This window comes from Podarcis gaigeae (assembly GCF_964106915.1).
Source record: "Podarcis gaigeae genome assembly, chromosome: 8".
NCBI lineage: Eukaryota > Metazoa > Chordata > Lepidosauria > Squamata > Lacertidae > Podarcis > Podarcis gaigeae.
In genome coordinates this window covers 37,116,913-37,129,683 of record NC_139684.1, presented here as the reverse complement: position 1 = coordinate 37,129,683, position 12,771 = coordinate 37,116,913, and the positions used below count along the sequence as shown (strand labels likewise).

Sequence of the window (12,771 nt, the reverse complement as noted above, 5' to 3'; positions counted from 1 at the left end):
CAGGGATGGGAGAGACTGCCTGCCTTGAACTCTGGGGAGCTGATGCCACTCCATGTAGACAATACTGAGCTGGACTGACCAATGGTCTGACTCAGGACTCAGCTATACAGCTGCAAATAAAATGTTTTAAGTGTGTTGTAAAGTGCTTTATACAAATGTGACACTAGATGGTGATGCTGAGCTATGACAAATTCAATATATTTTTCCAAAAAAAATTAAAGCATTTTCACAGCATTTTTAATACAGTGGTACCTCGGGTTACATATGCTTCAGGTTACATACGTTTCAGGTTACAGACTCCGCTAACCCAGAAATATTACCTCGGGTTAAGAACTTTGCTTCAGAATGAGAACAGAAATCGTACAGCGGTGGTGCAGCTGCAGCAGGAGGCCCCTTTAGCTAAAGTGGTGCTTCAGGTTAAGTAAAGTTTCAGTTTAAGAACGGACCTCTGGAACGAATTAAGTACTTAACCTGAGGTACCACTGTATGCGTCTAGATTCTACCTCAGTATAAGACAGCGTTATTTGTTCCTATCTTCAGCTGTACTGAGTGGGCTTACTCTCACATAAGTGTGTATTGCGTTGCAGCTTAAAGTATTTGGAACTTTCAAGTTTAGTCTGGGGTGGGTGGGTTGGTGGAGAGAGAAATCCACTCACTTTCACGTTATAATGCAAACCTACCTAATGTGAAATACAAGCCAGTGCACAAAATGCAGTCATATTTTGAAATGATGCGATGCAGTTCTCAGGCTGAAAACCATGCATGAGGAAGCACAGATGGTGGAGAGCTGTAGAAATTTGCATGGGTTCATGAAAATAATGTACCAAATGCATTGTATTAGGGAGAAATTGCCTGCAAAAAGGTGAGAGATGGGGAAACGGCATATTAAAGTGTATATTAGCAGGGTTGTGCACAAAAATGTGGTTAAATAAGCATATAAAAATGGGATACACAGATACACAAACACACACACACAAACACACACACACACACACACACACACACAGATATAGAATTGAGGCAAACTGAGCCCAACAACTTCTGGAGGACACCAGATTAGCTACATATGCTGTCAGTTTTTGAAATCTGCATGAGCATCACATCATCAAGCATGAGCAATAATTCTGACCCCTATTTCCCCCTCATGCTAATAGGATTGCAGACTAGGCCCAGTCTTGTTTAGACCCCCAGGCCCTGTTAACTACTCCCCTCCCACCACACTTTTCACCTACCATCACCTGTACTTGGACCTTGAATGTTAGTTAATGCTTTGCTAGTGACAAGTACAACTGAAAGCCTATAGTCCATTGTGTCCAAAACCCTTGCAAACATGTCCACAATTCATTGTTCCTTTAGAAATATTTACCAGCTCACCTATTCACACATTTTCATTATGTGTGTGTGTATGTGCGTAACAGCTTAACAATTCCCATCTACAATAGCTGCCCTCTCTGGTCACCTTGAGGTAATTCCTTCTCACCACTGGTGAGTCATCCAAACTTCATCGAAAGCCTGTTGTGACTGATTGTGCTGTTCTCTTTTCTTTTTGGTTGAAGCAATACCTCAACAAGTATTATGGGTGCCCGAAAGACAACTGCAACCTCATGGTGCTGAAAGATACCTTGAAGAAAATGCAGAAATTCTTTGGGCTTCCTGAAACTGGAGAACTGGACCAAAACACCATAGATACAATGAAGAAACCCCGTTGTGGCAATCCGGATGTGGCCAATTATAATTTCTTCCCGAGAAAACCAAAATGGGAGAAAAATCTCGTCACATACAGGTATGTATACATACTAACAGGCAAAACATTCCATGTTAGGGTACAATCTTAACCTCACTTATCTGGGAGGAAGTCCCATTGAGTAGACAGGCATCATACCTTGGTTGTCCCAAGAAGGAAGCCTTTTTATAACTTCTAGCAGTTTAGCAAGGCCTTCTTACCAGGTAACTTTGGAGGGAAGAAGAAGATCTATCTATCAGATTCACTGGTCCCAAGCTGTTTAAAGCCTTACAAGTCCACATGAATGTCTTAAAGCTAGTTTGGTTAGCAAACCAGCAGCCAGTATCCTTGTAATGATAATATATTGATTTGTTCTTGTTCTTATTATGTATTTTCTGTTCTTATTTTGTATTTTTATGTTGTGAACTGCCCTGTGATCTTCAGATGAAGGGCAGTATACAAATTTTGATGATGATGATGATGAGAGACAGAGAGATCAAAAAATGGAAGTAGATTTGTAAGAGTAGTTTCAAAACATCTCCACCCCTTTGCTTCAAATGTATAGGAGGAAAAGCAAAGCATGAATGGGTTACCTCTGAGATGCCAGTGTTGTACTGTACAGGACAAAGCAAGCCTGGGGTGCAATGTAGCTTTCCCAAAATTGAAATCTCAACACTAAGAGATGTCCTACTCTTTACACAGCTGGAGCAATCCTAACCCTCAATATTCATCATTAAAAAGAGGGGGGAGCATCTTTGGCCATTATTCCAGAACACCATGAGTTCTTCTGGGAGAATAATGGCAATCCCTTTCTTTCAAATGCTGTTGTTCCATACTACTCCACAGAACAAAACACCACAGGCTCCACTTTGTCTGCCTCTCTCTCTCCTTCTGCTTCTTAAAAAATAAAATAAAATAAATGTAGGGGTTTTTTTAATCTGGCACTTTGAGCTGGAGAGATTAACCCCACATCCATGTTATGCCTGCAGAAAGAAAGCCGAACCAAAATTACCCTGCGATCTGGACAGCAAATAGTTTAACAAGCACTTCATCGTCCATTAAAGTCTGGAGGGATAAGTCTTAGGCGGAGGAAGTACAGCAGGGCTCTTTTAATGATTTCCATATCTATTTAAGTCCCGTGGCTCAGCTTTTTACTGTGTGCATCTTTTTCCAGTGCCTCGTACAGACAGTGTTGCTGGCCAGAAATTAATAATGGCACACAAGCAAGGCTGTGTGTGTGAGAGAGGGGGGGGGGCTGCAATTCTGTTCACACTTATTTGAGAATAAGCCCCATTGAACACTGTGGGGCTCACTTAAAAAAAACAACCCAAAAGGATCAGGCTGTACATTTCATAGGAACTTTGGCTTAAAGCAAGGATGGGGAACATCTGTGGTCCTCTAGATGTTGTTTGGCTACAGCTCCTGTCATCTCTGAATTTGGGCTTGCTGGGAGTTGGAGTCACATAACATATGGATAGCCACCACCAGGTTCTCTATCCCTGGCTTGAAAGGCTGCTTTATGCTTTCTTTCAGGAGCATTTCAGGGACATTGATCCAAGCTTTGGGTCTTGCCTATTAAGCCTCAGATACCCTGAGCTTCTCTTCCTTTAAACACTTTAAAATAAATTGTTTAAAGGGGTTGTTACTCATGATGCAAATTGTTATGCCAGTGAGATCCAAGGTACCCCACTATCTTAATTTGCACATATAAACTAGTCCTGGATCTCTCCAGGTGGACCCAAGCTGGCCAACCTGTTCTGGCCAAATCCTAGGTTAACCCCAATCTGCCCAATTTGCTTTGGGATTTGGCTATAGCTGATTCACAGCACTAGTAACATAACCACCACCATCACCACCAGCAGCATTACAAGAACACTATGCAACAGGGAATTAGAACACACATGAATCCTTCACACACATACACCCCCAAAATGACGAGTCTTATGTTAAAAGACTGATTAGTTAGCTATAGGGCTCTTTGTATTGCCTTTGCTGCAAGAGACTTAGTGTGGCTGCTCTCCCTTTGGGGGATTTTCTCCAACTGATCCATACCCTTCTCTATTTTCTCACCCCACCCCACCCTACTTTTATTGTGAAGGATTTTAGGCTACACCCCAGATCTGGACTCAGAGACTGTGGATGATGCTTTTGCCCGAGCCTTTAAAGTCTGGAGTGATGTCACACCACTGGAGTTTTCCCGAATTCATGATGGTGAAGCAGATATCATGATCAATTTTGGACGATGGGGTAAATATCTCCATACAGCATTAAAGATAAGAAAACCTGAGGGACAATACAGCTCTCTGTTCATTTCTGCCTTCTCCCTTCTGTATCTATGTTGGTCTGCACAGGGGATTTATTACCTGGGACTTTACCCTTTCCCACCAGCTCTCTTCCAATGCATGAACAGCAATACATTCAGGAGATCTAGGTATGTAGACCACCCACCCACAGAGCACTTGATTGGACCAGTCCAATAGCACATATATAGTGCACTTCAGAACTGTTCAAATTCACCTGGTACAGTCATTATCTCAGTTGTCCTTACTAGAACCCTTTGAGGGAGGTCGACAATACTATTATGCTTGAATTGCTGAAGCTGACAGAACATCAGGTAGCAGAACTAGGAATTCTCTCAAGGGGAAAGGAGAAAAGAGTAGGGCTAAGGGTGGTTTGGGATGGCTCTGAGGGCTGATCAGAACAATTGGGGGAAAGTTTAGAGGCCATGACCAGTTCAAAACCATCATGATTGGTGGGGGAGAGACAGCCACTCCTGTCTTTGAGGCCCTCCAGACAAGTGGGGCATTTTTTGTGGGTGTCTTTTGCAACATGTCTTTGGTGCAATAATAAGGCATCAGTGGTGGATTCATACTGGGCGTCATCCCACTCTATTCATTGTTCTGGATTGCTTCTCTGGTATCCATCCATTGTTGCCATTTGGAGGAGGACTATAGTGCAACAAAAGCGGGATAATACCACCACCACCACCCTGGAACATTTGGGGTATAAAAAGTTACAGGATTTCAGGACGAATCTAACAGGACATGTAGCAATTGGAAATGAAGCAATATCTCTGCCTTGAAACATCTGCATGCTCAAACAGGACTGAAAGTGAGATTGCCTAAAGCTGTCCTGATGCCATCCTGACCACAAATCCTCATGAAGGAACAATGAAAAAGGATATCTGGAGGGGCTTTTATTGCAACTGATCTGAACGTGGGCACTTGGGCACATGTAGACATACTCACCCAACCAGGCCCATTTTGTTTGTTTGGTCCATTACAATGGCATCATAGAATTGATTATTTGGAAGGGATCTGGTTGTCCACTGTGAGAAAAGGATGCTGGGCTAGATGGGCTTTTGGCCTGAACCAGCAGGGCTCTTCCTATATTATTAAGTCTGCTCCATTCTTCTGGGATTCTGCCCTTCTGTCCCTAGGAAGGGGTTTCACTTCTCAGCCATGCTCTGCCAGTGTGCCTCCGGCTGGCCTTGCTCTAACCTAAGGTACACATAGCTGAGAACTCAGGATTTGGCTGGGAGCATCTGACATTTGTTTCCAATGGCAAGGGATCAAACCCAGAAAGTCCTCAGTGATGCAAAAGTGGTCACCGCAGGCAGTGTCGTTGGCCAGGCTGCTGGTGAGAAACTGATGAATAACAGGGTTATGCCCTTGCCAGGAGGTTGTGTTTCCAAGAAAAGCTTTCGGTGAAATAACGGGAGAAGCCAAGAACTCGGCCTTCACCCGAGGAGGGACTTGAAATGACTTGGTGCAGAAAATACATACAGCTTTATTCATAGACACCCAAGGAGGGAGGGAGGGAGGGAGGGAGGGAGGGAGAGAGAGAGAGAGAGAGAGAGAGAGAGAGAGAGAGAGAGAGAGACCCTGAATAGCTCCAAGGTAGAACATCTGCTTTGTATGCACAAGGTCCCAGGTTCAGTTCCTGGCATCTTAGTATAAGGCAGTTTCCTATGTTGGTGGGGAGACCACAATAAAAAAGGCAAAAAAGGAAAATGCAGTGTTTATTTATATATTTCAGAGGTGTGTTTTCCCGCTACTGCCAATAGGTCCCAGAGAAGATTTTTCATCAATAAAATGTAAATCAGCACAAGAGATTAAAAATCAAATATAATAAAAAGAATTCCTTAACTTAAACACACACAAAGTAAAACAGAAAGGGAAGCATTAAATGATTCATCAGCCCATAAAAATTGTGGAAAAAACAACCTAGCTATTTTAAAGAGGGCATGATTATTCAACCATTTTAGATATTTGTTTTCCTGTATTTAATGCCACTTGATTTCTTATTTCTTCTGCAGAACATGGTGATGGGTATCCTTTTGATGGCAAGGATGGTCTCCTGGCTCACGCCTTTGCTCCTGGGCCCGGGGTTGGTGGGGACTCCCATTTTGACGATGATGAGCTTTGGACTTTGGGTGAAGGACAAGGTATGGCAGCTGCTGATGGATTCAAAACATCGCCGAACATCGACTGTTACCAGAAAGACTGGACAGCAAAACAGTGTAGATCAGCTTTCCCCAACCCAATACTATCTAGATGTTGTTGGACTCCAGCCCCCACCATCCCTAACCACTGACTATGCTAGCCAGGTTTGGGAAGGCTGATGTAGATTTAGGGCTAATCCCTCAGAAATCAGGTGACCATTGGCAATGTTGGCTCAGGGTGATAGGCGTTGGAGTCCAGCAACCTTTTCATATGCTAATATTTAGGAATTTATGCAAAATACTATAATTTAAATGCATCCCACACCAGAGTTGGGAAGATTAGAGCCAGGTGAATGGTGAGCACCAGCTCACTTTGCTGTCCAGGCAATAAATATTGATGGGCAACTTCAAGGCATCTGAAGGCCAGAGTAACTCACCTAGTTGGCTTCTTGCCTTCTGCCCTGCCAGTCTTCACAGATTAGCTTACATTAAACAGCTTCCACTGTTTAATGTATTTCCAGATGCCTCTCCTGTAGTTCAATGTCTAAACAAGTTCTGCTTTTAGCTACAGTGTTCTTTGACACCCCACTCTAGAAATTCTGCTGAGAAACTCACATTTATATTTTGACCCCTCCTGACAGAGTCTCTCTTCTTTCCCTTTCAAGTTGTTAGAGTGAAATACGGCAATGCAGATGGGGAATTCTGCAAATTCCCATTCCTGTTCAATGACAAAGAATATAACAGCTGCACCGATGCGGGTCGGAGTGATGGATTCCTTTGGTGTTCGACAACATACAACTTTGATGCGGATGGCAAATACGGATTCTGTCCCCATGAATGTAAGCTGACTGACAAAAGCAGAGACCTGTGCTTTGTTTTAATTTGGAAGCATATTGTGGCCTTTCCCAGATGACACATATGATGTCTTTAGTTTCTCATTGGAAATATGGGGTCAATGGTTGTATCAGTGCGCCTCCAATTGTGTAAGCTGGCCAGGTCCCTTCCTTGCAAAATCCCTTTGAAGACATTAGAGTGCTGGTCTGGACATGATAGTTTTGGGGTGCACTTGTGGTATAGTGCTTTAAATAGAAGGTACAAATGTGGCTGAAATCTCACCACTATCAACACAAAACCGATCAGCTTTTTGCTTTTAAGATTTTTGCCCACTCCATCCCACATATTTAGCAAACCTAGAAAAATGACGTATTTAATCTTGTTTTGTTTGTTTGGTGTGTTTTTTTCAAGGCTTTGTTTCCCCATAAGCTCGCCACACAAGGGGATCCCACCACAGGTGATAAGATGTCCCCTGGTGTACTCCAAGAAGCCAAAAAATTAGAGACAGGCTCTTACTCAGGGGTCGGCAAAGCTCTCTGGGCATGGGCTGGATCACTCCCGCGGAGATCCTCTGTGGGCCGGGTCGGTGCAGTGCTATACCACAAATCACTTCTGCGCATGCCCAGATGCTGAAATCGCAGCTGCGCAGAAGCAATTTCCGGTGTTGCGGACATGCACAGATGCAATTTCCGGTGTCTTGGCATGCACAAAACTGATTTCCAGAGCTGCGGAAGAGAGTCCCCACGTCACTTTAGCGCAGCACGCAAGGACTCGCCGAGCGGGCATTTCGGTTTGGGGTTGGCCCATGGGCTGCTTGAGCGACCCTCATGGGCCACTTCCGGTTTACTGGAGCATTATGCCAACAACATATAATTTGGACTTGTGAATCCCCACAACTGGTTTTCTGAGGCAAACCTCATTTGGCAGTGGTGTTGCTAGTAGCCATGATGGCTATGTACTCCTGGATAATTTTATCCCCTGTGAATTTATCTACTCTCTTTTTAAAGCCTTCCAAGTTGGTGGCCATCTTGTGGCAGTGTATTCCCTTGTTTAAGTATGCACTGTGTGCAATGCTAAAATTTGCCTGGTCTGAATCGCTCACCATTGAACTTCACTGGATAACCTGAGTTTCTAGTATTATGGAGAGGGAGAGAGAGATTACTCTTGGCTTGCTCTTTAATTCTTTTTTAAACTAGAATGGGTGGAATTTGAACCACTTGTGTTCAAAGCATGCATTCTGCCACTCTCTTTATGGAAGTGGGTCTGGAACCTGAAGAATGGTGGTGCTAGCACATCACACTAATAAAATTTATGCAAAATAAGAGCAGTGCTTTATCTTGGGCAGGTACCAGGAAATAGACCCTACTCATTGTAAGTACAGTAGAAAAATATGAGATGCGCTTTGATGAGTTGCATGTGTCCACTTCCATATTGTAAAACAAGAATTATAGAGCTCTTATCGGTCTCTCAGAGAGATATAACTGTATGTTGCCAAAGATATGAAAAGTGAGATGAGACCATTAGATCCCAGTTATCTTCATTCTGCCACATTTTGTTGTATGGGAAGCCTTGAAGCTTTCAGAGGCAGAAAATGATTTTTAAGCTCAGCAAATATCTTGGGGCTTTTCTTCTTCTTACAAAGCTCTTCAAGCTGCCCAGTTTTTAAGCAGAGAAAAAGTGACGCTCTATACTTTGAGAAACCACACATTCAAATACTGAGGGGAAAGTTCTGTGGAATCTGGCAAGCTGAGCTTCTATTTGGTTCCTTGTTCTTGCTAGCTGTGGATATAGAAAGCCAAGATTTACAGACAATTTCTCTCTTTGAAATTTGGAAGGAATTCTTAAAGGGGAAAAACTTGTTCACAGATTGTAAAATTGGTGCGGTCTGTTGTTCTCAAGCCAGGATGTCAAATGTGGAGACAATTTTTAGGAAGGAGGAAAGTTAGATGCTAAATATATATGTATCTACTTTCTCTCTGCCAACACACTTTGCTCCTCCTAATGAAATATCTCTCTGGCTGGTCCTGTAGTGGGAAATGATGTCCCTGTTCTCTTCCAGCATTATGTCCTCCTATTTCTTATACACTAGCAGCATTGTCAGATCCCTTAAATGTCGAACCTGACACTTGGGAGGTGCAGCCTTGGAGCTAAAAGGTGATGCTTGGCAGAATTGGGGGTGGAGACTGGTGAGAAAAGGTGCAGCCTAGTGGTACATGAGGAGCACAGAAGGTTGGACCCTGCCTTGTACCAATCTACCACCTATTAAGCTACTAGGAAATGACTCAGCACAAACAATACAGAGACTGCAGAAGGGACAGAGAGAGTTTGAAGAAGAATGCAAGCTTGTTTAAATAATGTTCTTCATTTTATATTACTCCTGCTTGATTCTTAATGATAGCTCACACCACCCGAAAAATGGCTGACACCTCCAAATGGAGCCTTGTGGATGAGGTGAGGTGGAGAGAATTTCAGAAGCAAAGAAGTAGCTTGCTCACTTGAATCTTTCTGCTCATCTTGATAGCCTTCCTCCATCTTCCATGGAGGCAAACCAGTGGCATTATCACAGTACAGGTACACATTCAGGCAGGCAAAAGCACCTGAGGAGGATGCAGAGCAGGGTTGGTGAGTGTGTGGTCTTGGAAGAGAGGCATGGTCAGAAGAGGCCTAGGGACAAGATAGAAAGCCCTGTGGAGCCACATCTGGTTCTCAGGCCTGAGGTTCCTACCTCTTTTTAAACACAAAACCCCATGGCCCTTATGTTTCAAATGAGCATGTTCCAGCTTGCATCCTGACCGGGACAGAGTGACTTCTTTCTTTATGGTTGTCATATCACTAAAGACTTCTCTGCTATTCACACAGCAAAGAAGGCTAAAGAAAATGGCAGAAAGACAAAGGACTGTTTGACATTTCCCTGTGTCTTCCTGTGTCAGCCAGGAGCCTACAGTCACTCCAGGATGAAGCAACATTGTACTCGGTTTCCATATGTTTGTAATGGATTTGGGTTTGTTTTTTTGCAACTTGTACATGGCTAATAAAATGTGCATTTGAAAATGCAGAGGCATACAGCTGGAAGAAGCTTAAGTGGAAAGCGAGTGACTCATCTTAGCTCACTCATCTTTTTTTGTTTGCTCCAGCAAAGATACTTTGCAGAAAAGGAATTCCACCACAGTCCTTTGGATAACATTTCTTCTCCTGGAACTGCTTTGCCCAAGATCAGGAAAAGTGGGGAACCTCAGACCCAGGGGCCAAAAGTTGCTGACTTGTGAGCAGAGGATTCCCTCCTGTGGTGCATTTGAGGTCTTCCCTTGGTGCTCACTCTCCCCTCTCTGCCCCATTGGTCATTGAGCTGAAAAAGAAAGTTGAGAGAGTGACTCTCTTTCCCACTTTCCCTTTCAGTTCTGTGTGCATTTCAAAGCTCAGAAGGGCCTTGGATCTTACTTTTGCCCAGATCTCTTGGGAGAATCTGTGTGTGTGTGTGTGTGTGTGTGCATGCACGTGCGCACACACACACACTTTCTCTCTTTCTGTCTCTTGGAAGGGAGTTGATCTGAGGGAGAGAAATGATCAAAGGACATGGTGCCCTCAGCATTCACTTCAAAATCCAAATGTGCCTACATTGAACTAAAAAGGTTAACATCCTCTGGTCTACAATGTTTAACTGGACTTCCTGGCAGACCAAGAATGATTCATGGGCTGCAGGTTCCTCACTCCTAGAAGGTTGCAGGTCTAATCCTGGACAACCACTCTCAGTCAATGTCAACTGTGCAATGGTAGCAGCTTTTCAGGGTTTCAGGCAAAAGTCTTTGCCAGCAGTACCTGGAGATACCAGAGACTAAGCCTGGGACTTTCTGCTTACAAGGTACACACTCTACCATTGGACTTGCATCAAGTTACATAGTGGCAAATCCAGAAGGGCAGGATCCCTTCATCATTGTTGCAGGCTAGATTATACAGCTTCCTAAAATGATAGAATAACCTTACAATTATACAACAGTAAGGGGTGCATTGCAACAATCAATGCAGATCTCCATGTGTTTTCTGTGCATGTGCATGGACAAATGTTTTTGAGTGCTCCAATATCATCTTTTGGGGTGACTTGAGTTGTGTTTTCCTTGAAGTTCCATGGTATGTAACAGAAATTGTGCACTGTCCTTGTGAAACAGAATAACCCTGTGGTGTTCTTCTTATGTGCCTTCTCCAGAGTGACCCCAGGAGCCAATCCTCAGTAGCTGACTTACCTCCTTTCACTCTAATTGGCTCCAATCAGAACAAAGAGTGAGAATACTTCTCAGTGGCTGCAAAGCTCCCCTTTCATGCTGATTGGGCAGCTGTAGGAGATGGGGACCCTACTGCAGAAGTAGTAATAGCTCTTTGCCTCATCACTGATTCCAGACCACTATACCTCTGGCCGCGTAGCCACATGTGCAGTGGATTAAAGCGCAAATGATATCTTCCAAATGTTTGAAATGTCTTCCTCCTTCTTCTGCAGTGCTATTCACAATGGGTGGAAATGGTGATGGGCAGCCGTGCAAGTTCCCCTTCAAATTTCAAGGCAGCACCTATGATAGCTGTACCACGGAAGGAAGAACAGATGGATACAGATGGTGTGGGACCACTGAAGATTATGATCGAGATAAGAAATTTGGATTTTGTCCAGAGACAGGTAGAATCGCTTTGCTATTGCATGGGTAGATTTATGTCAATAAAAGCAACCTCTCCCCTATGACATTGGTGGCTGTTTGTTAATGCTTCTTAAATCATTACTCTTCTCTTTGGAGAGAGGACCTTTTCAGGTTTCTTAATCTCCTAAGGATGGGAAGATGGAAAGAAGCAGGTGTTACTTTTCATGCCAGATGATGATGTATGACAGTGGTGGCAGGTGCTCTTTGGGACTGGTGGGGTAGAAGGCCCAGGGACCACTAGTAGGTGGCAGGCCACCACTAGTAGGTGGAGCCAATGACGGGCAGAACCAGAGTCATCTTGCTCCCTGCTGAGTTCTGCAGGGGCAACACTGCAAAAAATAAGATGTGGGTAAACTGAAGGAACCAAAAGCTGAAACCAACTAGAATTCCAGGAGCACAGACAGAATGGCAGAGTGAATCCAGAAAATAATGAAGGGACTGAATGGGAAAGGGAGAAATCAGCTCTTATTTTTGCTCCTTCTTTTCTGCAGCAATGTCAACGGTTGGTGGAAACTCTGAAGGAGCACCCTGTGTTTTTCCTTTCATATTCCTTGGGAATAAGTACGAGTCCTGTACCAGCTCTGGACGTCAGGATGGGAAGATGTGGTGTTCCTCAACTAGCAACTATGATGAAGACCGCAAGTGGGGATTTTGTCCAGATCAAGGTAGCTCTTTTCCTCATATTTATTATTTATTATTTGATTTACATCCCACTTTTCTCCAAGGAGCTCCCAGGGGCATACATGGATCTCCCTCTCTTCATATTATCCCCACAATAACCCTGTGAGCTGAGAAGTTGTGACTGGCCCAAGGTCACCCAGAGAGCTTCATGGCCAAGTGGGGATTTGAACCCAGGTCTTCCAGATTCTAGTCTAACTCCCTAACCACTACACCACACTGGCTGTCATATATGCATACTAGCTCCAGTTCTCTAAAGTAGGAATTGGGGATGCACAATCACTCTAGTTCCAGCATGGGTAGGGATAAATTTGACACAGCATTTAAAGGTGAACCTACATATCTTGCCCTTTCTCAAACAATATACAAATTGAATCAATGTCATCCTTCAATATTTGCACTTCTTTGAA

General features: G+C 43.7%; 1 protein-coding gene and 1 long non-coding RNA gene across 2 annotated transcripts in view; one reads left to right on the top strand and one right to left on the bottom strand.

Moving 5' to 3' along the window:
• The window catches only part of LOC310850962, a 285,884-nt gene that overhangs the window by 16,004 nt on the left and 257,109 nt on the right, over nucleotides 1–12,771 (bottom strand). The window lies entirely within an intron of this gene.
• MMP2 (matrix metallopeptidase 2) overlaps nucleotides 1–12,771 on the top strand; it is a 30,341-nt gene that overhangs the window by 3,389 nt on the left and 14,181 nt on the right. Inside the window, exons 2-7 of the mRNA XM_083752930.1 lie at nucleotides 1,557–1,783; nucleotides 3,822–3,970; nucleotides 6,042–6,170; nucleotides 6,833–7,006; nucleotides 11,491–11,664; nucleotides 12,175–12,348. Of these exons, the coding sequence (XP_083609056.1) occupies nucleotides 1,557–1,783; nucleotides 3,822–3,970; nucleotides 6,042–6,170; nucleotides 6,833–7,006; nucleotides 11,491–11,664; nucleotides 12,175–12,348 (1,027 nt within the window). The remainder of the gene's footprint in view (nucleotides 1–1,556; nucleotides 1,784–3,821; nucleotides 3,971–6,041; nucleotides 6,171–6,832; nucleotides 7,007–11,490; nucleotides 11,665–12,174; nucleotides 12,349–12,771) is intronic.